This window comes from Hyla sarda, chromosome 7 (genome assembly GCF_029499605.1).
Source record: "Hyla sarda isolate aHylSar1 chromosome 7, aHylSar1.hap1, whole genome shotgun sequence".
Lineage (NCBI taxonomy): Eukaryota > Metazoa > Chordata > Amphibia > Anura > Hylidae > Hyla > Hyla sarda.
The window spans coordinates 82,027,079-82,053,570 of NC_079195.1; the positions used below are offsets into that span (position 1 = coordinate 82,027,079).

Sequence of the window (26,492 nt, forward strand, 5' to 3'; positions counted from 1 at the left end):
CTGTACTAGTCCCGTGTATTAACAAAATGCATGATACTTTTACCTGAATTTGACTCTGCATGTGAATCTACCGAGGCAGCACCACCGCAGAATTCTTTAAACTTTTATCACGCCTACACTTTTATTAGGGAAGGGGCTAAATCGCATTCATTAACTTTTTTTTTTTACTTTTATTGCCCCCATATGGGACTATAACATGCAATCTGATTGCAGACACTGATCAATGCAATGCCGTGCCATAGCATAGCATTGATCAGTATAATCGGCGCTCTGCTGCTCCAGCCTGGATCTCAGGCATGGAGCAGTAGATCGCCGATCGGATGCCAAGGAGATGGGAGGGACGCTCATCGTGTCTTCTTGGCTGATCGGTTTTACCGCAGTGGTACCGATAGCTCAGCTGAGCTGCCAGGCAGCATTCTTTAACATTTTAGAAGCGGCAACCAACTTTGATCGTCTCGTCTAAGGGGTTAATACTGGGCATCACCGCGATTGTTTTTTTTTTTTTCACCGGAGTACCCCTTTAAGGCTTACTTAGAATATACTTTGCAAAATGCAGAGCCTGAAATAAACCTATAGCAGTTTTTAATAAAGTTAATGCAGATGATTGTAAAGGCAATGCATTACAAGTGAGTTACAAATTTCTTTAGGTATTTATTATAAGCTTCATATATTTATATTTGGTATATATGTGTGTGTATAAATATATATATATATATATATATATATATATATATATATATATATATATATATATATATATATATATATATATATATATATATAATATACCAAATACAGGTGCAGTGCTGCGCCTGTATTTGGTTTTTATCTTGGATGGACCTTGGTCTAGTCATTTGGGATGCTGGCACCAACTTTCTTATTGGTCTGGATAAGTAGTGCTGCTTTATTTTGGGAATATATATATATATATATATATATATATATATATATTATATATCTATATATATTATATATCTATCTATATTATATATATCTATATATATAATATATATATCTATATATATAATATATATATCTATATATATAATATATATATCTATATATATAATATATATATCTATATATATAATATATATATCTATATAATATATATCCGGCTTTGACACTTCCTAGATACAGTTGCTCACTTTTCCGGTTTAGCTGTGTACATTGGGACAGAGTCAGCAGTTTCATCTCAGTAGTACAGGGTGAGAAATTTACTGTTGAAGGAGGCAACACTTTACACACACAGATAAGATATGTTTGCATCACGCCTAGGGCCCTATTTCTTGGACCACTGCATGCTGTAAATGAGCGTCAGTCATATAAATTGGCACACATTTAGGAAGCCTATTGCTTGTTCTACTACCGTTCTGGCAGGGCGACACTTTGTGCAGTGTTATGCTTCCATTATTTGTTCGCCACACATCCCTTATTACACGAGACTGTGTGCAGCCCATGAACGAGGATTCTTCCTACTGCATTTTTGAGGCTGCTATGAAGGGGGAGCGCATGCACCCACACAAAATACGGTTGCATTGTCTATACAGCTAAATAAGGAATGTCACCCAGAGAGATAATGAAAAAATAACAAAATAGCTAGTTAGAACTGTAAAAACAATAGACATTTTTTTTTATATTTTTTACAATTAAATTTAATTAAGGACACTAAAATATAATACATCAACTACTTTAGACAGGAGGCAGTGCCAGATGTCAATCTAGGAGTATGTGGTGATATAAATAATAATAATTTATAATTTTTTTTATTATTGTATTTTTTTATTCCTCTTCAGGGCAGCAAAATACAACCTCCTGGCTCATATAACATTAACACTGGATAGTGTGGAAGATAGCTTCCGAACACACACCCTTACAATCACTGGACATGGTAAGCTTTTATACAGATGCATGTACATATTAAGATGTCACTGTTAATTTACATTTGTAAATTGTTACTCAGTTTATCATAGTGAAGCAAATAGAAATAAAATCTGCAGTTTGTATTGTGCAAACGTTTGACCACCTTAGTATCCTTTTACCCATATTGATGGATTTTTACATGTTAATATACCAATATACCCCTTAGAGTTACTGATCATACGCATGTACGAATATAATCAACCGATAAAGGGAAAAACATATCTAAGATCCAAATGAATTTTATTAAACATAAATTGTGGAAAAGGTAATATCCAGACGAAGCCAGGGAGTGCAAAATGTTCGGTGGTGGTGGTTTACTGCAACATTTTACATCACTAGGTAATACTTCTACTATAATGCTTTTCTTGTGCTTTTTCACCATAGTTGTTTGTCTTTTATCCTATGTTTACTTTTGTAGCGCTTTTGGCTTGGTATTTCTTGCTGAGGTACTTTAATGCTATTGTTCTGCTCACCTTTGGTTTAGTGAACTGCCTTCTTTTGTCCCTATAGCCCCAGGGGCTCTCTCTGGCATGCAATGTATTCTTTTGATTTTTAAAAGTTTATCTTTTCCGCATTTACGTCTAATAAAATTAAATTTTAATCATAGATATATTTTTCTTTTCCAGTTGGTGATAGCAAACAATAAAAGTTTTTGTGGTGTGTTTTTTTTTTTTTTTTTTTTTTTTTTTTTTCATTTTCATTTACGACCCAAAAAACATCTGGGTTTGCAAAAGTCCCCTACCATGAGAGTTTTTAGATTGGGTAGCAGCCTGAATAAGGAAAAAAAAATAATAAATACATGCTCAAAAATGCAAATGAAAGAAAAATAAAATAGCTAAAATTTGAGCTATGTATGTTTTTATAATATGAGCCGTATTTGAGCTTTAAAGAGTACCTCTCATCAAAAAAAAAAAAAGGTTTTTTACTTTATAGTTTAATATCTATGGATTAATTTTCTAATTGGGTTCTATTCTTTTATGTGTTTTTTGTGTCTAAACTTTTGTCCACTAGAGGTCTCCCTAGGAGTCCCTTTTTTAGTGATTTCGGACTCGCGCCGGCCTGTCAGCTGAGTCCGAAATCGCATACTCAGCGCAGCTCCCCGCCCGTCAATCAGACAGGCGGGAGCGAGCGCTCTGCGCACATCCCTGCAGGGCGCGCTCCTGACTCTGCCCAGCCAGCGGCGTCTTCATGCTCCTCCCGCTGACAAGGAGAGCCGGTGCGTGCTGGCCGAGAGTCAGTTGAGTGCAGCTTCTACAGGATAGAAGCAGCAGGGTGTGAGGTGGAGAGATGCACGGGGAGAGATGAGGTACACGCCCCCTCCCTCATCTCCCTGAGCTCCGGAGGATGCAGATCTCCACGGGGAGAAGTACACGCCCCCTCCCTGAGCTCCCCGAGCTGAAGACGCAGATCTCCATGGACAGTTAGAGCAGGTCTAGAAGCCAGAGCACTGTTCCTCATCTCCCCTCAGCTCTGTCTGTGTTTACTGTACACGTGCTGGGGATTCATACACTGCAGGGACTGGGAATAAATCTCTGCTTGGGGATGATTTCTATGTGAGGGGGGGGGGGGTCCCTATTAGGTGTGTGTGTATGCTGGGAGTTGTAGTCCCTATTAGGTGTGTGTGTATGCTGGGAGTTGTAGTCCCTGTTAGGTGTGTGTGCATGCTGGGAGTTGTAGTCCCTGTTAGGGGTGTGTGTGTGTGTATGCTGGGAGTCCCTGTTAGGTGTGTGTATGTATGCTGGGAGTTGTAGTCCCTGTTAGGTGTGTGTGTATGCTGGGAGTTGTAGTCCCTGTTAGGTGTGTGTGTGTATGCTGGGAGTTGTAGTCCCTGTTAGGTGTGTGTGTGTATGCTGGGAGTTGTAGTCCCTGTTAAGGAATGTGTGTGTATGCTGGGAGTTGTAGTCCCTGTTAGGGATGTGTGTGTGTATGCTGGGAGTTGTAGTCCCTGTTGTGTGTGTGTGTGTGTGTATGCTGGGAGTCCCTGTTAGGTGTGTATGTATGCTGGGAGTTGTAGTCTCTGTTAGGTGTGTGTGTATGCATGCTGGGAGTTGTAGTCCCTGTTAGGGATGTGTGTGTGTATGCTGGGAGTTGTAGTCCCTGTTGTGTGTGTGTGTATGCTGGGAGTCCCTGTTAGATGTGTGTGTATGCTGGGAGTTGTAGTCTCTGTTAGGTGTGTGTGTGTATGCTGGGAGTTGTAGTCCCTGTTAGGGGTGTGTGTGTGTGTGTATGCTGGGAGTTGTAGTCTCTGTTAGGTGTGTTTTTGTATGCTGGGAGTTGTAGTCCCTGTTAGGTGTGTGTGTCTGTATGCTGGGAGTTGTAGTCCCTGTTAGGTGTGTGTATGCTAGTGTTTCCCAACCAGGGAATGCTGAGAGTTGTAGTTTTGCAACAACTGGAGGCACCCTGGTTGGGAAACACTGGTGTATGCCCTGTATCGGTGTGGTGAACTACAACTCCCAGGAGACTGCAGAGGCAGCATGCTGGTGTTATACCACAGACTGAAGACTCCTGAATGACACATGATGGGAGTTGTAGTCCCTGTTATGTGTGTATGCCAGTGTTTCCCACACTGTGTGTGTGTATGTGTATATATATATATATATATATATATATATATATATATATATATATATATAACCAGTAGAACACAGCACTCCAAAGTAAACTTGTGAGTTTATTCTCTAATAGCAGCATATGAGAGAATAAACTCACAAGTTTACTTCGGAGTGCTGTGTTCTACTGGTTTTCTATTGGAATATGGACTGTGATCGGGTCTTTTAATGCTGGCACCCCCCCCCCCCCCCCCCCCCTTACCTATGTTGGATAAGTATTGCTGCAATTTTTCTATTGGGGTATATATATATATATATATATATATATATATATATATATATATATATATATATATAATATATATAATATATGTGTGTGTGCTGTGTATAATGCTGTGTGTGTGTGTGTGTGTGTGTGTGTGTGTGTGTGTATATAAATAATTAGTGTATAACGCAGGTTTCCTCAGCCTGCAAGGTGGGGGGGGGGGGGGACAAATTGCACAGGCTGGCTTCTACTTTTTCATGGGGTGTTCATTAGCCCCATAAAGAGGACATAGAAATGAATGGGGTTTGTACAGTACATGAACATCACTGCATGAACCCTGTGCATTTCTATGTCAGCGTTCATACAGGGACATAGAAATGCACGGGGTTCATACAGGGAAGCAGAGATGCACGGGGTTCATACAGGGAAGCAGAGATGCACGGGGTTCATACAGGGAAGCAGAGATGCACAGGGTCCATACAGGGAAGCAGAGATGCACAGGGTTCATACAAGGAAGCAGAGATGCAAGGGGTCTATACAGGGAAGCAGAGATGCACGGGGCTCATACAGGGAAGCAGAGATGCACGGGGCTCATACAGGGAAGCAGAGATGCAAGGGGTCTATACAGGGAAGCAGAGATGCAAGGGGCTCATACAGGGAAGCAGAGATGCACGGGGTCCATACAGGGAAGCAGAGATGCACAGGGTCCATACAGGGAAGCAGAGATGCACAGGGTTCATACAGGGAAGCAGAGATGCACGGGGTTTGTACAGTGGTCTTCATGTCAGCGTTCATTGCACAACAGCTTTGAGAGAAAATCATGTCAGGAGGGACGTACAGGAGAAATAACACTGTAACATGTACAGCTTCATCCAGGGGAAATTGAGAAGGAGGAGAAAACGGATTTTGGCGGCGGCCACCAATTGAAATCTACACTTGCAGAATTCTTCAAGTGGAGTTTTAGATTAAATCATTAACCTGTCTAGGACCAAGGGCGTACCTGTACACCCTCAGAGTTTCCGGTCACCTCCGGTGACTGGGCTGTGAACGGAACGGTATGCCTACTGAAATCATTCAGCAGGCATCCCTTGCCAGTTCCTGGGGGGCTCCTGAGCCCCCCCCCCCCATGTTGATCAATTCAGACCGGATATTTGTGGCGATTCCAGGTCATATGGGTCTCCGGTGACCCAGTAAATAAGGGTGTTCGGGGCTGTCCAAGACAGCTTCGATCACACTGAAGTGATAGGAGTGAGGTGGCGGGATGCCACCCCTCCTATCTCTGCTATTGGCCGGTCAGAAGCGACCAACCAATAGCAGGTCGTGGTGGTGGTGCGAGGGTTAAAGTGCACCCACCCATGGTAGTCCGGGCAGAGCAGGGGAACTGTGATGTGAGCAGCGGTGGAGGTCCCTTACCAATTGCGGGCGGCGATCATGCTGTTGACGGGAGCCAGGAGGTGAGTAGTTGCCTAGCAACATCTGGAGGGCCACAGTTTGGAGATCACTGTGCAGTGGTCTCTAAATTGTGGCCATCCAGATGTTGCATAACTACAACTCACAGCATGCACTGACAGATCATACATGCTGGGAGTTGTAGTTTTGCAACAGCTGGAGGCTCACTGGTGGGGAAGCACTGAGTTAGGATCTGTTACCTAACTGGGTGCTTCCTCACCAGTGTGCCTCCAACTGTGGCAAAACTACAACTCCCAGCATGCCCTGATAACCGAAGGGCATGCTGGGAGTTGTAGATATGCAACAGCTGGAGGTACACAAATACAACTCTCAGCATGCCCAGACAGCCATTTGCTGTTCGTGCATGCTGGGAGTTGTAGTTATGCAAGATCTGGATGGCTACAATTTAGAGACCACTGCACAGTGATCTCCAAACTGTGGCCCTCCAGATGTTGCTAGGCAACTACTCATCTCCTTGCTCCCGTCAACAGCACGATTGCTGCCCGCCACACTAAGAGGAGGATCGCCGCCCGCAATTGGTAAGGGACCTCCACGGCTGCTCACATCACAGTTCCCCCGCTCTGCCCGGACTACCGTGGGTGGGCAGAGCGGAGGAACTGAATTTTAACCCACGCGCCACCTCCCCGATATGTTATTGGTCGGTCGCTTCTGACCGGCCAATAGCAGAGATAGGAGGGGTGGCACCCCGCCACCTAACTCCTATCACTTCAGGGTGATCGAAGCTGTCTTGGACAGCCCCGAACACTCTTATTTACCGGGTCACCGGAGACCCATATGACCTGGAATCGCCACAAATCTCCAGTCTGAATTGACCAACATGGGGGGGGGGGGGGGCCTCAGGAGCCCCCGAGGCACTGGCACGGGATGCCTGCTGAACGATTTCAGCAGGCTTCCCGTTCCGTTCACCGGCCGGTTACCGGTGGTGATCGGAACCCCTGAGGGCTTACAGGTACGCCCTTGGTCCTAGACAGGTTAATGATTTAATCTAAAACTCCACTTGCAGAATCCTGCAAGTGTAGATTTCAATTGGTGGCCGCCGCCAACATCCGTTTTCTCCTCCTTCTCAATTTCCCCTGGATGAAGCTGTACATGCTACAGTGTTATTTCTCCTGTACGTCCCTCCTGACATGATTTTCTCTCAAAGCTGCTGTGCAATGAACGCTGACATAAAGACCACTGTATGAACCCTGTGCATCTCTGCTTCCCTGTATGAACCCCGTGCATCTCTACTTCCCTGTATGAACCCCGTGCATCTCTGCTTCCCTGTATGAACCCCGTGCATCTCTGCTTCCCTGTATGATCACCGTGCATCTCTGCTTCCCTGTATGGACCCCGTGCATCTCTGCTTCCTTGTATGAACCCTGTGCATCTCTGCTTCCTTGTATGAACCCCGTGCATCTCTGCTTCCCTGTATGAACCCCGTGCATCTCTGCTTCCCTGTGTGGACCCCGTGCATCTCTGCTTCCCTGTATGATCCCCGTGCATCTCTGCTTCCCTGTATGATCCCCGTGCATCTCTGCTTCCCTGTATGATCCCCGTGCATCTCTGCTTCCCTGTATGATCCCCGTGCATCTCTGCTTCCCTGTATGATCCCCGTGCATCTCTGCTTCCCTGTATGATCCCCGTGCATCTCTGCTTCCCTGTATGAACTCCGTGCATCTCTGCTTCCTTGTATAAACCCTGTGCATTTTTGCTTCCCTGTATCAACCCCGTGCATTTTTGCTTCCCTGTATCAACCCCGTGCATCTCTGCTTCCCTTTATGAACCCTGTGCATCTCTGCTTCCCTGTATGTACCCCGTGCATCTCTGCTTCCCTGTATGTACCCCGTGCATCTCTGCTTCCCTGTATGAACCCCGTGCATCTCCTACTCTGTATGGACCCCATGCATCTCTGCTTGCCTGTATGAATCCCGTGCATCTCTGCTTCCCTGTATGGACCCCCTGCATCTCTTCTTCCCTGTATGGACCCCATCCATCTCTGCTTCCCTGTATGAACCCCGTGCATCTCTGCTTCCCTGTATGAACCCCGTCCATTTCTACGTCCCTATATGAACCCCGTGTATTTCTATGTCCCAGTATGAACGCTGACATAGAAATGCACAGGGTTCACTCAGTGATATTCATGTCCTGTACAAACCCCATTCATTTCGATGTCCTCTTTTTATGGGGCTAATGAACACCCCATGAAAAAGCAGAAGCCAGCCTGTGCAGTTTGTCTCTTCCCCCCCCCTCCCCCCTTGCAGCCCGAGGAAACCTGCGTTATACACAGCACACACACACACACACACATATATATATATATATATATATATTACACAGCGTTATACACAGCACACTATATATAACTCAGCCCTGGTTGGGATACACTGGTATACACACACAAAATGGACTACAACTCCCAGAATGTGTCATTCAGGAGTCTTCAGTCTGTGGTATAACACCAGCATGCTGCCTCTGCAGTCTCCTGGGAGTTGTAGTTCACCACACCGATACAGGGCATACACCAGTGTTTCCCAACCAGGGTGCCTCCAGGTGTTGCAAAACTACAACTCTCAGCATTCCCTGGTTGGGAAACACTAGCATGCACACACCTAACAGGGACTACAACTCCCAGCATACAGACACACACACACCTAACAGGGACTACAACTCCCAGCACACACACCTAACAGGGACTACAACTTCCAGCACACACACACACCTAACAGGGACTACAAATCCCAGCATACACACACACACACCTAACAGGGACTACAAATCCCAGCATACACACACCTAACAGGGACTACAAATCCCAGCATACACACACCTAACAGGGACTACAAATCCCAGCATACACACACACCTAACAGGGACTACAACTGCCAGCATACACACACACACACACCTAACAGGGACTGCAACTCCCAGCATACACACGCCTAACAGGGACTGCAACTCCCAGCATACACACGCCTAACAGGGACTACAACTCCCAGCATACACACGCCTAACAGGGACTACAACTCCCTGCATACATACAGACACCTAACAGGGACTCCCAGCATACACACACACACCTAACAAGGACTACAACTCCTAGCATACACACACCTAACAGAGACTACAACTCCCAGCATACATACACACACCTAACAGGGACTCCCAGCATACACACACACACACAACTAACAGGGACTACAACTCCCAGCATACATACACACCTAACAGGGGACTACAACTCCCAGCATACACACACACCTAATAGGGACTACAACTCCCATAATACATACACACACCTAACAGGGACTACAACTCCCAGCATACACACACCTAACAGGGACTACAACTCCTTGCATACATACACACACCTAATAGGGACTACAACTCCCATCGTACATACACACACACCTAACAGGGACTACAACTCCCAGCATACACACACATAACAGGGACCCCCCCCTCGTCCTCACATAGAAATCATCCCCAGGCAGAGATTTATTCCCAGTCCCTGCAGTGTATGAATCCCCAGTTTGTGTACAGTAAACACAGTCAGAGCTCAGGCAGGGGACATGAGGAACAGTGCTCTGGCTTCTAGACCTGCTCTAGCCGTGCTCTGCTCTCCCCCTGATCTGCTCTCCCCCTGCTCTGGCTTTCCATGGAGATCTGCGGCCTCAGCTCGGAGAGATGAGGGAGGGGGCGTGTTCTTCTCCCCGTGGAGATCTGCATCCTCCGGAGCTCGGGGAGAGGAAGGAGGGGGCGTGTACCTCCTCTCTCCCCTTGCTCTGCCCTCCCCCAGCTCTAGCTTCGGAAATCTTCGGAGAGCTGGGGGAGGAGCGGACGCAGGAATTCACGGGGGTCCTCTCTGTATGGCACATGTATAGCCAACAGAGAGGAGGAGGCTGCCGTCCCTCCCCTGTCCTCCGCCTGTATGCGTGCTCCCGAAAGGGAGCGCAGCATACTGGAAGAAGGGCGGAAGCTGGCCAGGCTTCTGATGACGTTGCGCCTGCCGAGCCACTTGAGTATACTGCTCAACACTGAGCTACTGAAGATGCTATGAAAGATATATACATGGGATTTTAAACAAAAATAAATACAGGGATAGAGATAGTTAGAGTCAGGGACATATGGGGAGGGGGATTAGGGAAAGTTTAGTTGATGATAGGTGCTCTTTAAATGTGACTGTAAACATAGCCTTCAAATTGGCAGGCTGTGCACTTACAAACATTCTTACCCTCGGCTTTACATAGACTAAGTGGTTATGGAATTTCCTTTACTAGATACATCTCAAAACCAATAGACAACCAATTACAAACTAGAAATCATATAACCGTATCGCTGCATGTGCATAGGTCTGTTTGTAACTATTGGGCCGAATGTACTCCAAGGTACAACTACTTACTACAAAAGAAAAACAGTCACTTGTTATCATTTACAACTTGTATTTTATTGATATACATTAAAATTGCATATAAAAAGGGAGAATTCCACTAGATGAGAAAAACAGCGACACTGCGGCTAATGCTTGTAAACAGTGTATCACTATAAACATTATAACTGTGCAACAAGCAAAGAACACATACATACCAAACACAAGAGTATAATACGATATGAAATACACAGCCGGAGTGACGCCGCCCCAGGGCATATCGTATTATACTCTTGTGTTTGGTATGTATGTGTTCTTTGCTTGTTACACAGTATATTTAGGGGTATGAGAGTTTCAACCCAGACATTGGCACAATATGGGAACACGCTATAATGTTTATAGTGATACATTGTTTACATGCATCAGCCGGAGTGGTGCTGTTTTTCTCATCTAGTGGAAATTCTCCCTTTTTATATGCGCTTTATGCAATTTTAATGTATATCAATAAAATACAAATTTTATATGTTAACAAGTGACTCAGTTTTTCTTAGTAACTAGATAAATTTTCGCATATATTACACTATCCTTTGGTGCCCAATGCAGGGCACATGCTGATCTACTACACATTCTTGGTTATTATCATTCAATCTGACGCAATGATAAATTCTATGGGTTATAATAAATTACTCAGTTTCTTTTAGGCAATCCGTACTGACCTAATTTATCTTTTTCCATATAATCTGCAGAGGAATCCTCTTTCTGGCTTCCATTGTATGGGAATTTGTGCTGCCATTTGGTTGCGCAACCCTCGTGTTTGACCAATGAAGTTATAACTGGATTTCTTAATCAGCAGGTATAAGCTTATTGATACCCCAATGCAAAAACATAACATTTCATTGTATTTTGCATTCCTTTTTGTGCATTACAGCTCTTCCCAAATTTTACAAGTTTATTGTATTTGCAATATCTCCCACTTCACCTCAATTCACCTTTGCTGTTTTCTTTCTCCGCTTGTAATTATTATTGACTTTATTACTCTTCCAGATGAAGCAATTGACTATATTATTCTCACATGTCATTTAACTATAGAAACAGGAACATAAATAATCCATCTTTCTTTCTCATATGCCCACTATAGTTAACCAGGCATGACTTGGTCAGCTGTTGCAAGTTTATTTTGATGGTTGTCTGACAAATCTACGTCATTGTTGATATGTTATCGCAAACAGTGATACATATTACTTTTAACAAAAAACGAAATTATATGTAATACTTATGCTTTAATGTAGGAAATGATTAGTGGTGTTCGTAGTTGGATCAGACTGTACTGTGTACTGAAAGGTGGGAACCTTCATTGCTACTACACACCGGAGGAGATAGAGGCTAAAATCGAACCATCTATGACCATTCCTATTAACAAGGTAAACTGTATTCATGGGAAAATATTTAAAATGAAGTGTAAGATGGATAAATATGCCTGAGAGATCTGATTGCAGTCAATTATCTTCTGAGAAACCTGTATTACATTGTACTATGTATGAAATGGTAACCTACAGTGATAATGTTGCACCAGTTATCTGAGTTGTATTATAGAATTTACACGACTGGATACAGCCCTCTAAGTATGCATATACTACTAAAATATAAATAAATAAATAACTGATATGGTTAGTTTTACTTAAAATATTTATTAAACTATTAATTGAAAGTCATGTCTATAGCAGGTCCCTTGCCACAGACGTGATACATACATATGAATTAGCAATAAATGAGGAGTAAAAATATGATAAAAATTGGAAATTTTCCTATCTTAGGTGACGGAAAATTTGGATTTTATTAAAAACAAGACGCGAGTATTATGCTTTAAAACTTCTTTACTGAACTTCAGCAGCAAATATAAACTGTATGTATTAACAAGAAAAAATAATTTTTTGAGGCATATATAGAGTATATGGCTGAACAATCTAGGGTGAAACCTAGTATCATGTCCTGTATCATTAGCCAATCAGACAGCAAGGCAGGTGATAAAGGTGACCGATTCCCAGGCATCTCCCTTCTTCTTTGCAACGTTACATCAAACAGGAAATAGTAACCGGAATATCAACAAGTGAAGAGGATGTAGGATGAATAAAAGACGAAGGAACACGGGACCCACGAAGTCTTGTCAACATTGATTTTCAATGATGGTTGGAAATCACTGAGGAGCTGTTTGAGAAATAAGCAAAAAAACAAGTTATAGGGATGGGAATTGGGAGGGATAATACTCGCGTCTTGTTTTTAATAAAATCCAAATTTTCCGTCACCTAAGATAGGAAAATTTCCAATTTTATGGCAAAACAAGACGCTTCGTATTATGCTTAGTTTAAAGCTTAATCGTAATAAACATAATATATATTGAAACAACCAATTCTGAGTAACATTAGTAATTATTACAATAGTAACATAGAAACATGGGATTCGGGTCTGAAGTAAAAGGTTTTGAAAATAGAGTCGGAAGACCAATCGGCCGCTTTTAATAGATCTGAAAGGGAAGCGCCAGATTGGAAAAGTTTGGTTTAGACTGCACTTCTGGCAGAATGGGCCGTAAATTTGGATACATCGATACCGGCTAAATGCATGGTTTGTTTAACCCATCTAGCTAGAGTGGGAGAGGATACAGGAGCGTGAGGTTTGCAGAAGGAAATCAGCAATTGGGAAGATGATGGAGACCGAAGAGATTCAGTTCTGGATTCATAGGAACGAAGACAGCGAACTACACAAAGTTTCTCCTGATGAGGAAAAGAAGGGTAAAAAACGGAATGGAGATTTGTTTTTGTACGACGAAATATTGAAAAAACAACACCTTGAGGTGTAAACTGTCTGCGAGAAATGTCTAGTGATCTTACATCGGAGACTCTTTTGATCGAAACAATACACAAGAGAGTGGTAAGTTTGAATGATAGGAATTTTAATGATAAAGAATCATTATCTTCCCAAGAAATGAACATGTCAAGAATAATATTTATATTCCACGTAGAAGTATATTTCGGTACAGGAGGTGTACGAAAACGAATGCCTTTAAGGAGTTGACAAACTAAAGGATGTCTACCCACCGGAATGGAGTCTATCGGAAGGTGCTTAGAAGAAATTGCCGAACGATAGAGATTAATCGTCCTATAAGCTTTGCCAGCATCAAAAGAGGCTGCTAAGAAATTCAAGATGTGGGATATAGATGTTCGTAAGGGATCCAGATGTCGTTGATCGCACCAATGAGACCATATTCCCCAGGCTGATCGGTAAGCTGATTTGGTACCCGGGGCCCATGCATCTGAAAGGATGTCCTGAGTCGATTTTGAAAATTGGAGGTTAGATCTTGGTGACCCGAAATCATCCAAGCCACCAGAAGTAGTTGGCCTGACGTTATCAGAGGATGACAATTCCCCTGAGGGTCCAGGAGAAGATTGAGTGGATGGAAGAAGACGAGGAAAGTCTATGAGATGATGTAGGATTTGGGGAAACCACGATTGAGTCGGCCAAAGAGGAGTGATAAGAACTAGAGTAGATTTCTGAACCGTGGTTTGGAATAAGACTCGAGGGATGAGGTTGAATGGAGGAAACTCGTATAGGGTTTTTTGAGGCCAAAATTGCAGGAAAGCGTCCACGCCCAGAGCTTCTGGGTCCGGACGCCAACTGAAAAATAGAGGTAATTGAGTGTTCAAACGGGAGGCAAAAAGGTCCATGTGAAGAGGACCCCATAGAGAATTGAGTTCCTGAAAGATTGGAAGAAGTAACTTCCAATCGCTGGAATCCGTAAGGTAGCGAGCGTACCAATCCGCTACTGAGTTGGAAATCCCGTGTAGATATTCCGCTTTTAGGGTTATCTGTCTGTCTAGACAAAAATGCCAAAAATCTTTGACAAAGTTCGCAAGAGTCTTGGATGCTGTACCTCCCAAGTGGTTGATGTACTGGACAGCGGAAATGTTGTCCATGCGAAGGAGAATACAACAGTGGGAGGAATTTTTTTGCAAAACTTTTTAATGCAAAAAATCCTGCCAGAAGTTCCAGACAATTTATGTGTAGTTGGGCTTCTCATGGGGACCATTTCCCTCCAGTGGAAAGAGAACCGCAGTGAGCTCCCCATCCGGAAAGGCTCGCATCCGATTCTATAATGATGTCTGGATTCGGATGGAAGATTGCCTTGCCATTCCAGGTCTCTATGTGAGCGAGCCACCAAAGAGGTTCTTCTTTGGCTTCTGAAGATAAGGGAATCTCGTCTGAGTAACCGAGACCTTCTCTTAAATGACGAATCTTTAGGCGTTGGAGAGCCCTGTAATGAAGAGGGGCTGGAAATATCGCCTGGATCGAGGCTGATAAAAGACCCACTATTCGAGCTATTGTCCTCAAAGATATTATGTCTTTGCGGAGAATTTGCCGGATTTCCTTCCGGATAGTCTTCAATCTCCTTGGGGGAAGGCTCAGAGTGGTCAACTGGGTGTTTATCATGAAGCCTAAAAATTCTAGATTTTGAGAGGGGGTTAAGACTGATTTCTTGTGATTTATAAGAAAACCCAGATGAGTCAGAAGAGTTAGAGTCCAACTCATGTGGAGCAAAAGTAACTCTGATTGGGCCATAAGGAGAATATCGTCGAGATAGATAAGACGAACCCCTCGACTTCTGAGAGAAGCCACTACTGGTTTCAGTAGTTTTGTAAAACACCACGGGGCTGATGACAGACCGAAAGGGAGGCAAGTGAATTGCCATCTCTTGTCTTCCCACAGGAATTGAAGGAAGATTTGAGAAGAAGGATGAATTGGGACTGTCAGATAAGCATCCTTCAAATCTATTGTTATTAGCCAGTCGTGTTTCATTAGAATGTCCCTTAGTAAGTGTATGCCCTCCATCTTGAAGTGGCGATAGATCACTAAGTTGTTCAAAAGTTTCAGATTGATCACTGGTCTGTGACCACCGTCTTTCTTTTTCACCAGAAATAAGTTGCTGATGAAACCTGGTGAGTGGGACTGAGCTGGAATAATTGCTCGTTTGGCAATCAAATCTCTGATTTCTTGGTCTATAAGAGTCCTGTCTGCTTGAGAGAATTGAATTGGATGAGGTAGGTAAGTTTGGACAGGAAGGGAGACAAACTCTATTTGATAACCTTTGATTGTGTTTAGAATCCAAGAGTGGGATGTAATTGTATGCCAGTTGTGGAAAAAATACAGGAGTCTCCCCCCTAGGGGAATATCTTGGGAAGAAAACTGTGGTAGGCTTACCTGTGGGAGGTCTTGAGCGAGGGTATCCTCTTTGACCTCTAGCCCGCCATGGTCTGCCCCTGTAGGGGAAAAAAGGGAGGGGGGGGGGCGGAGGAGGAGCCTGAAAATTGAGAGGATGGTTGGGGATAGGAGCCTCTGGTGTATTTATGCTGGGAGGATCGGCCGGAAAAACGGCCCTGTCCTTTTCCGGCCTTTCCAAAAACACGTTGGGAGAAAACTTTTTTCATAGATACTTGGGCCTTATTCAGTGAGGAGAAAAGGCCGACGTATTTATTTAATTCCTTAATAAAATCTTCCCCAAATAGCATGCCTTTGGTGGGGTTGGGAGGTTCCACCGTGGCCAAATTAGTCAGCTGGGGGTAAATTTTTTAAAGAATGGAACGTTTTCGTTCATTAGAAAGGGAATTGTTTGCGTTCCCGAAAAAACATATGGCCCTTTGGGCCCAACCTTTCAGGGTTTCCGTATCTACCGGAGTATTGGAGATGGAAGCTACCTCAGCTAGGTCCAATATTTTAGTTAGTGGACCCATAAGATCCATCAGTTTGTCTTGGCAAGACTGGAAGCTTCTATCTATCCCTTTTTTGGGATTTTTCCCCGTTTTAAAGAGAAATTTGGAGATTAACGGGTCCAACTCTGGAGTGCAAGAAGCATTATTCGGCAGTGTTGGCCTAGAGCATTCTGCCTTTAACTTATTGCGTGATGGTTTATCCAGAGGTTTGTTGGCCCATAGGGAGAAAAACTCGGCCACTTTAGAGTTTGGAAGCCATTCCCCCGATCGGGAATGGCATATTAAAGCCGGGTTAAAATATGTATCTCCGGATTCAGTTAGCATAGCTTCTTCCTGACTGCCAGGGTCGTCATGATTAGAATCACTGTCCTCCGAAACATAGAGTATTTGATCCACGTCCTCTATATCGGAGTCTTCTGACTCATTGGAGGAGGGAACTCGGTAGGAGTCTGGTTTAGCTCTGAAGCTAGATTTTCTAGTTTTGCTACTATGAACCTCCTCATGGGATGAGGGTGAATTATGGGGCTTATGGGAATCACTACTGATGGATGTCTGCTTGCGCTCTGTAGAGTGGGATCGTGTAGAATCTTGGCACATCCCAGAGGTAGTTTTATCACTCTTAGAGGGATATGGGCCGTCTGATGTGTGGCGTTTTTTAGATTTCGCCTTACCTGGTCCCTTAAGTCCCTTAGCCAGTTGGGGCACAGACTCTTTTGGGGACCAGAATTGATCTGACGGAGTCATGGGAGGTAAAATGTTCATAGGTAAGTTAGTCATAGTTGTGGGCTGTGAGCGTGCTAATGCCAGAGCCACTGACTGGTCAATGGAATTCTACAAAGCAGAGACCGCGGTTTGAACCGCTGTATTTATAGACTTTGATATTGAATCATCTACCATGGATAATGGACTATCAATGTATCAATGTAAGTAACATTTATGAGAGAAAAAATGGAGTAAACTACTGAAAACTGCCACAAGGTGGCAGTACAGAATAAGGGATGAAACAGTTGTTTAACATGAGGGGAAACAGATAATAAAATGGAGGATACTGAAGTAATGTTGTATCTATTTGTTGCCAATGGGCGACGCGTCCGCTGGGTTCTGTCACTCTGAGGAGAATTACGAGATCCCGCGGACGTTAGACAGAGGATGACCGCTCTGTCTGCAAGCCTCGCGAGACTTGCGCGCGCGCCGCGAATATGAGAAAACGTTCGCGAAGCAGTAATGGCGGCGATGCGCCAAGGGAGAGGAAAAAAAGAAAAGATACAAAGGTATGTATAGTGGAAGCAATCGTGAAGTTGAATATTATGAGGGTCAGAATGACCATAAGGACCGGAAAGAACAGGGAATAATAATTGGGTGAGATATAAAAGGAGAAGAATAGTTGAGGGAGGAATAACTTAAAATAGGGAGTATTGAGGAAAAAATTACTTATTTCTTGAGAATATAGAGAGAATGAACAAAGGGTATAGGACCCGGACAATGTATATAGAAATACAATGTAAGAAATTCAATGTACAGAAAACCATTAATAGGATAAGGAATGAAATGGAAGGGAAAATAAATATGGAAATGAAAATAAATGGTAAATAAATTAATAAATGAAATTAATAAATGAATTAATCAAAATAATAATGAAATAATAGAATATATGAGGTAATTGTTTGTGAGAGAAAAAATTAACTTATCTTTGTCACACTGCTGAGCAGCAAAGAAGAAGGGAGATGCCTGGGAATCGGTCACCTTTATCACCTGCCTTGCTGTCTGATTGGCTAATGATACAGGACATGATACTAGGTTGCACCCTAGATTGTTCAGCCATATACTCTTTATATGCCTCAAAAAATTATTTTTTCTTGTTAATACATACAGTTTATATTTGCTGCTGAAGTTCAGTAAAGAAGTTTTAAAGCATAATACGAAGTGTCTTGTTTTGCCATAAAATCAGTATTAAATCCAATGAAAGACTGCCTGCATAAAAATGTCAATAGTCACTCATTGGATACAGTCTATGATGTGATCAGATAGGAAGGTTTATATAAACATATGGGACAGTTGGTGCACTTCACCACCCAACAGCCGGCAAATAGAGTGAGGTCCCCGCAGCTTTCACCGGAGATATGCGATCTGGGTAGCAGTACAGCGATGTGAAGAGCCGTTCTTCCTAATACTTGCAGACTGGCACGGACATGCGTCCGGCCCCAAATTTTAGTCTGCGGCTCCGGGGAGTACTGCTGTTGCGATCTGATCTTGCTGCAGGATGGCATGGACGAGCGTCCAGCCGCGATGGAAGTGGCTGTAGTTGGTAGCAATGGTTGGTGGTGAGTGCAGTGGGGAGTGGTGACATCCTCGTGCTGAGGATTGCGTGCGTGGTACAGTGGTACCTAAGTAGGGAGGTTCCAGCAGTTGCGAGTAAAAAAAAAAAATTTGTTGGTGAATATATCTGAAAGTTCATATGCAGGTGGTCTAAAAGTATTGGGGTATACCCTATACTGTATACCCCAATACTATTAGACCACCTGCATATGAACGTTCAGATATATTCACCAACTATTTATTTTTTTTTTTTTTTCACTCTCAACTGCTGGAACTTCACTACTTAGGTACCACTGTACCAGGCGCGCAATCCTCAGCACAAGGATGCCACCACTTCCTGCTGCACCCACCTCCAAACAACTACAGCCACCTCCATCACGGCCAGACGCTCGTCCGTGCCATTCTGCAGCAAGATCAGATCGTGACAAGCAGTACTCCCCGGAGCCACATGTCCGTGCCAGTCTGCAAGCAGTAGGAAGAACGGCTCTTTACATCGCTGTACTGCTACCCAGATCGCATATCTCCTCTAAAAGCTGCGGGGACCTCGCTCTATTTGCCGGCTGTCGGGTGGTGAGTGGTGCAGCTCTCTTATATGTTTATATAAACGTACCTATCTGATCACATAATAGACTGTATCCAATGAGTGACTATATATACATTTTTATGCAGGCGGTCTTTCATTGGACTTAATGCAGATTTTTATCATCTTTTTACTCTCATCATTTTTTTGCTAATTCATATGTATGTATCTCGTCTGTGGCAAGGGCCCTGCTATAGAATTGACTTTCAATTAATAGTTTAATAAATATTTTAAGTAAAACTAGCCCTCAGTTATTCATTTATTTTAATAGTACATTAAGTAGTATATGCATACTTAGAGGGCTGTATCCAGTCGTGTAAATTCATTTGTTTTTTGGCACAAAGGGTATCGTGCAACACAGCGACCTCAGTATACATTCTATTTTATAGTATGAGCCACCCACAACCCTTTGAGTTGTAGTATACGTTGCATTGTTTGTGAGTTAATACATTAAATGTATGCTTGCAATGTTAAGTTGTGCCACTATATGCTACTGTGTATTAAAGACTATAGTGTGGTGAAACAGGAAGTGAGGCAGTTTGTGGCTGAGACATGCATTGCCAGGAAGGCCTATGAGGAGCTGCTTTGAAGGAAAAAGGAGAGATAAGGGAGAGTGTAGGAAGAGTTGTACATTGAGTTCTGCATCGAAAATATTTACTAAAGGTAAAGTTAATGCAGGTGAATGGAGTTTTTTATACAGCAGGTAAATATCTGTGTGGATATTAATACACACTATGGAAAAGAACATAAATAGCTCTATCCATTGAGGAAACGGGTTTGGACTTCACCTATAAGTTGAAAGACTGCAGACATTTCAGGATCTGCATGGAAACTCACTTTCTACTTCTAATTAATAATAAATGTACGTGTTTTGTCTTTACACTAAACTACTATATATATATATATATATATATATATATATATATATATATATATATATATATAATAAAGGCACAACAGCACTCTCAATGTAAAAAAATTATAAATAGCAGGGTGCAAGCAACTAAAAAAGGATCAGTCCATAAGTCCCTCCAATTAAAAAATAAAAAAATAAATAAAGTAGTGCAGCACTCCATATGGTGAAACAAGTAGTGGGTTTATTCCATCAAAAACAGTTAACAAAGAGCAGTGACGTTTCGAACCTCTCCAGGATCTTTCTCAAGCCGCTTTAGAAAGATTCTGGAGAGGATCGAAAGTCGCTGCTCTTTGTTACAGTTTTTGATGGAATAAACCCACTACTTTTTTCACCATATGGAGTGCTGCACTACTTTTTATTAATTTTTTATATATATATATATATATATATATATATATATATATATATATATATATATCTATTATACATATATATATATATATATATATCTCTATTATACACATATATATATATATATATATATATACATATATATATATATATATATATATATATATATAAATATATATATATATATATATATATATATATATATAAATATAAATATAAATATAAATATAAAATGTATTTTCTTTCTTAGGAAACAAGAATCCGTGCTGTGGAGAAAGACTCCAAAAAAAGAACAAACAGTTTTACAGTTATCAATCTGGTTTCTGGAGAAGCGGTGACAAAAGTATTTTCTGCTGACAGTAAAGAAGAACTTCAGAAATGGATGGAAGTATTTTGGCAGCATTTTTACAACCTCAGTGAGTGCACACATCTGATTTCTGTATGAAGAATGGAGTGATTCTCCATACCAATCTTTACTGCTAATAAAAGATATATATTTATTTTTGGCACAAGATATGCCATAAATGGGTGTAGGTCCCAGAGAGCCAGATGTGGCCAGGACTCTTAAAACAACCAAGTAGACTGTTCTATAATGTTTCCTTAAAGGGGTACTTCGGGGAACTAAACTTAATTTCCCCTATCCACAGTATAGAGAATACGTACCTGATCAGGCACTTATTCTGTGGCTATGAGAAGTTTAGTTTATCGGACAGCCCCTGCCAGCTTGTTTGTTTTAAAATTAGACCCCCCTAGCCTCCATAAACAGCCTGCTTTCTGGTTTGTGCAGGGAGCTGAGGGCTGCAGAAAACTACACAGATAATCAACCCCATGTGTGATCTGCAAGAAGAAGCTACCTTCAGAGAACTGAGCAGGTCAGATGGTTAGGGAAGCAGTGAATATAGATGAGGGTGGTGTGTGCGCTTTAGCCAGTCAGGGACAATCACACACTGAAGCGCTCTGAGCTCTCTACGAGTGGAGAAGGGAATGTGATATTGCTAAATGAGCTGTCTTCTATACCCAGCAAATTGTAGATGACAGTCATCATGTGTGCTAAGAACTACTAGACTTCCTGCCTGGAGAAAAAGCTGAGAGAAACTGGGTATGTGCTCAGTAAAGATTACAACTGTTCATTACAAAGTTATATAATGTTAGCATGTGCAGCTATATAAAGGTAATTTCATTTGGCTAGAGTTCACCTTTAAAGGGGTTGCCCGTAAAAAAAAAAAAATATTTACTATTCAGGCCACACAGCCTAAAAAAAACAATAGAAGCTTTAAAAGGGGTTATCCAAAAATAGAAAAACATGGCTAATTTCTTCCAAAAACAGCACCACACCTGTCTGCGGGTTGTCTGGGGTATTACAACTTGGCGCCATTCACTTTAATGGAACTGAATTGCAATATCACACTTAAATTTTTTATTTTTTTTTATTTGACTATGATACATGGGCTGTAAAGTTAGTGTAGTTCATAATTATAGTGTCCGTATCTGTGTGAACAGTTTGTTCCAAACGCTGAGCAGCGGAGTACCCCTTTAAAGAAATCAGCTCTGTTTTGCTAATAATAATCCCTTTAACACTCCTTCCTGATCCCTCATAGCCTCCGGTATCTGTCTGTCTCTACTTACAGTCTGCTTCATGAAGCCAGCCAGAGCTGTAGACGTGGTGTCACAGCGGAGGAAGGGGAGGTGAAGTAAACACATTACCTCCCATTAGGCAGGCCGGGGACAATATAAAAATATTAACTTCCACCAGACAACCCCTTTAAGAGCAATTGAATATCGCCAGGTTCTCTTAAAAATACAAACTAACTTGGCTTGTTTCTGAATCACATCCCAGCAAATGTTCCCAGAATGCAAGACACTTGTTGATGCATTTTCTGTGTGGTCTTGCCCTGCGCTATGTGTAAAAACAATTTTTTTTTTTGTACCGCATAAAAGGGCATCTTGCCATATTTACAGATTTGGGTGGTTGTTGACGCTAAGATTTGTCTACCTTAAAGTAATTCCAAAAACATTGGTTTGTTGTAGGCCTGAATAAATAGCACTGTACACACTTTACTTCTAGTACTTATTACCTGTTATTTATTCTAGTATGAAGTGTAATATCAATAGGATTATATACTCTGTGTAACACGTTTGTTATTATTTCATTTTCCATCACAGTCTCCCCTAAAAACATTCTCTTTAATTGATAGACATGAGTGGAAGCTTCAGTGCTAGTGTACACTGTGTACAGCACCTCAGCCAAGGTAAAATGAGATCCCATTAATCCTGTTACAGCGGTGCCATAACTACATCTCAGGGCTCGGGAGGCATTGGTTACAGAAGGAAACATTTAGTGGTTCCTTGCCAATGTGGGAAATAAGAAAGTCTTTCAATGCAGTTCAAAATGTAATTCTGTATATTTATTCATATGAGCCACCTACAAGGTGTTTGCAGTTATAGTATTTGCCGAAAAGAGTAGGTTAACAGACTGACTGCTTTTTATTTTTCCCAATTAATATTTAAAGGGGTACTCCGGTGGAAAACATTTTATTTTTTATTATTAAACCAACTGATGCCAGAAAGTTAAACAGATTTGTAAATTAGTACTATTAAAAAATCTTAATCCTTCCAGTACTTATAAGCGGCTGTATACTACAGAGGAAATTCTTTTCTTTTTAGATTTCTTTTCTGTCACGACCAGAGTGCTCTCTGCTGACCCCTCTGTCCATGTCGTCAGGAACTGTCCAGAACAGGATAAAGTGCCCATAGCAAACGTATGCTGCTCTGGGCAGTTCCTAAAATGGACAAAGGTGTCAGCAGAGAGCACTGTGGTCGTGACAAAATAATTTCCTCTGTAGTATACAGCCGCTAATAAGTATTGGAAGGATTTAGAATTTTTAATAGATGTAATTTACAAATATGTTTAACTTTCTGGCATCAGTTGATTTAAAAATAAAAAAAGCTTTCCACCGGAGTACCCCTTTTAACCTCTTAAGGACGCAGGGCGTACCTGTACGCCCGGTCTATGGTCCCAGCGGCTAATGAAAGCCAGAACCTGGGCTAATAGCGTGCGGCACTGATCGTTGTATCGTGCGCTATTAACCCTTTAGATGCAGCGTTCAAAGTTGATCGCCCTGTCTAAAGTAACAAAAATACACGGCAGCTCAGTCGGGCTGATTGGGACCATCGCGGTAAAATCTCGATGTCCTGATCAGCTAGAACGCGAGGGTCCGTTACCTGCCTCCGGCGCATCCAATCGGCGATTGATTGCTCCAAGCCTGAAATCCAAGCTTGAGCAATTGACCGCCGATAACACTGATCATTGCCGTGTTAATGCATGGCAGTGATCTGTGTGGAAGATCAGTGTGTGCAGTGTTATAGCCACTAGATGTGAAAAAAAAGGTTTCTAGATCATTTAACCCCTTCCCTAATAAAAGTAAAAATTGCCCCCCCCTCCTTTTCCCATTTAATGAAAACCAAACAAAAACTGTGTAAATAGAAATAAACATATGTGGTATCGCTGCATGCGGAAATGTCCGAACTATAAAAATATATTGTTAATTAAACCGCATGGTCAATGGCCTATGTGCAAAAAAATTCCAAACTCCAAAATAGTGTATTTTTGGTCACTTTTTATATCATTAAAAAATGAATAAAAAGCGATCAAAAAGTTCGATCAATACAAAAATAGTACTGCTAAAAACTTCAGATCATGGCGCATAAAATGAGGTAAAAAGCTGAAAAATAAAGTTATAGGGGTCAAAAGATAACTATTTTAAACGTATTCATTTTCGTGCATGTAGTTATGATTTTTCCGGAAATACGACAAAATCAAACCTATATAAGTAGGATATCATTTTAATGGTATGGACCTACAGAATAAAGAAAAGGTGTCATTTGTACCGAAATATGCACTGCGTAGAAACGGAAGCCCCCAAAAGTTACAAAATGGCATTTTTTGTTCAATTTTTTCGCAAAATTAATTTATTTTGCCGTTTCGTCGTGGATTTTTTGGCAAACGGACTGTCACTGCAAAGTAGAATTGGTGGCACAAAACAAGCCATAATATGGAATTTTAGGTGCAAAATTGAAAGGGTTATGATTTTTAAAAGGTGAGGAGGAAAAAATGAAAGTACAAAAACTGAAAAACCCTGAGTCCTTAAGGGGTTAAGGGCGTTGTCCAGGATTATTTTTATTTTATTTTTCACAGAGAACCACTTTTGTGGAAGGACTGTCTATTGCAGGTCAACCCCATTCATTAGAACACAGATGAGATACCAAACTTGTATTATTATTATTATAAAATAATAATTCTGGGGCACCTTTTCTAACCGTGTCGTTCCTTTGTTATTCCTCCGTGACATTTGAACAAATAGACAACTGAGTGTCACTATGAATTAGTCCCTATCCAATAACTGCTGACGGTGTAAAGCCACACCTCCTTGACGAGGGGAATTGTATTGACTAATTGTTCATTTGTTTACACCTTTCCAGTAGATGTAACAGAGGAACAGCATAACGGTGTTCTAAAAAAAAAAAATGTTCTGTAGTTATTTAATAAAATAAGTCAGGAGATCTGTTGTCTGTGGCTCAAAGAGTTCTTGTAGTGGGCTAGTAGACCATTTCACATTTAGCTGGATATTGTGTCTTGTTTGTATGGACTGTTTCCAGATATAGACATGGTCATATTTTAGTGCATCTAACTTTAGGAATTCTTCTCCTCCTGTCAGTTCTGACTGCTGTCTCCTGTGAGTACAATTAATTAGCAGCCGCCACATTCACATTCCTGCTCCCTAAAGCTTCTGTCTAATTAAAGGGGTACTCCGGCCCTAATACATCTTATCCCCTATCCAAAGGATCGGGGATAAGATGTCTGATCGAAGGGGTCCCTCTGCAATCTGTCATTCAGCACCCACCTTTGCGAGCTCTCCACAGTGCTGGAGAGGCCAAGTGTGCAGTGTGACGACCACGGGGCTAGAGTATAGTAACGCCACGACTCCGCCCCCGTGTGACATCACGCCCCCTCCCATAGACTTGCATTGAGGGGGTGGGGCATGACGTCACACGGGGGCGGAGTCGTGACATCACGATACTCTGGCCCTGTGGTCGTCACACTGCACACTCGAAGCCTCCAGCGCTGCGGAGAGCTCGCAAAGGTGGGTGCTGAATGACAGATTGCGGGGGTCCCCAGCATCAGGACCCCCAGCGATCAGACATCTTATCCCCTATCCTTTGGATAGGGGATAAGATGTATTAGGGCCAGAGTACCCCTTTAAACAATTTCTACAGTAGAGGACAATGAATTATTGTCTGTTTTCTCTTCTATTTAATTAATGTTTCTGCAGTTGACATTTTCCTGCAACATTAAGTTTTTACAAAGGTACAGAAGAAAAAAAAACACAGCAAAGACCACTCATGTTTGTTTTCTTTAAATGGGCACTGTCATGAACTTTTTTTTTTTAATATGTTGTAGTACTGATATGTTGTATATGTTATATAATATACTTTATTTTTTTTTTTGTAAGTTAAAACACTTTATTTTAATTTTGAAATCCGGCCACTAGGGGTCTCCCTCCTAGTGGCCGGCTGCAGCCTGCTGTGACGTCACAGATTAATTCAGACCAATCCCGGCCGGGCATTGGTCCGAATTCAGTCAGGCTGCGCTCGCTCCCTGCCTGTCAATCAGACAGCGCATCACGCATTACTTGAAAATCGGAAATTTAGGGTGGCCATGGCTATTTTTGCATGGTATTTACCAAATTTTCCTACGTTTTGCACTTTTCTCTACTTTTTGCTTTTTTTTACAACTTCTGAGCTGTCGGGTTTTCCTCCACTCAAATCCACCATATTTTATGTGAGAACATTTGTAAATGTGTTTTTTTTTTTATATATGGGGGCCACGCCCCTATCCCAGTAGCTACGCCCTTTCTCAGTGGTCATGTGAGTAAAATGGAGAGTTGTTCTGGTTGGCTGGATATTTTGGTCGCAAATTCTGGTGCACGAAGCATGCGTCACAATTTGGCGGCAAAA

At 42.0% G+C, this 26,492-nt stretch overlaps 1 protein-coding gene across 3 annotated transcripts in view; it reads left to right on the forward strand.

The window, feature by feature from the left end:
* Positions 1–26,492, forward strand: part of RTKN2 (rhotekin 2) — a 102,939-nt gene that overhangs the window by 45,540 nt on the left and 30,907 nt on the right. For all 3 annotated transcript variants that reach the window (XM_056529876.1, XM_056529877.1, XM_056529875.1), the window contains exons 7-10: positions 1,797–1,891; positions 11,302–11,408; positions 11,845–11,976; positions 20,728–20,893. In XM_056529876.1, coding sequence (XP_056385851.1) covers positions 1,797–1,891; positions 11,302–11,408; positions 11,845–11,976; positions 20,728–20,893 — 500 coding nt within the window. The remainder of the gene's footprint in view (positions 1–1,796; positions 1,892–11,301; positions 11,409–11,844; positions 11,977–20,727; positions 20,894–26,492) is intronic.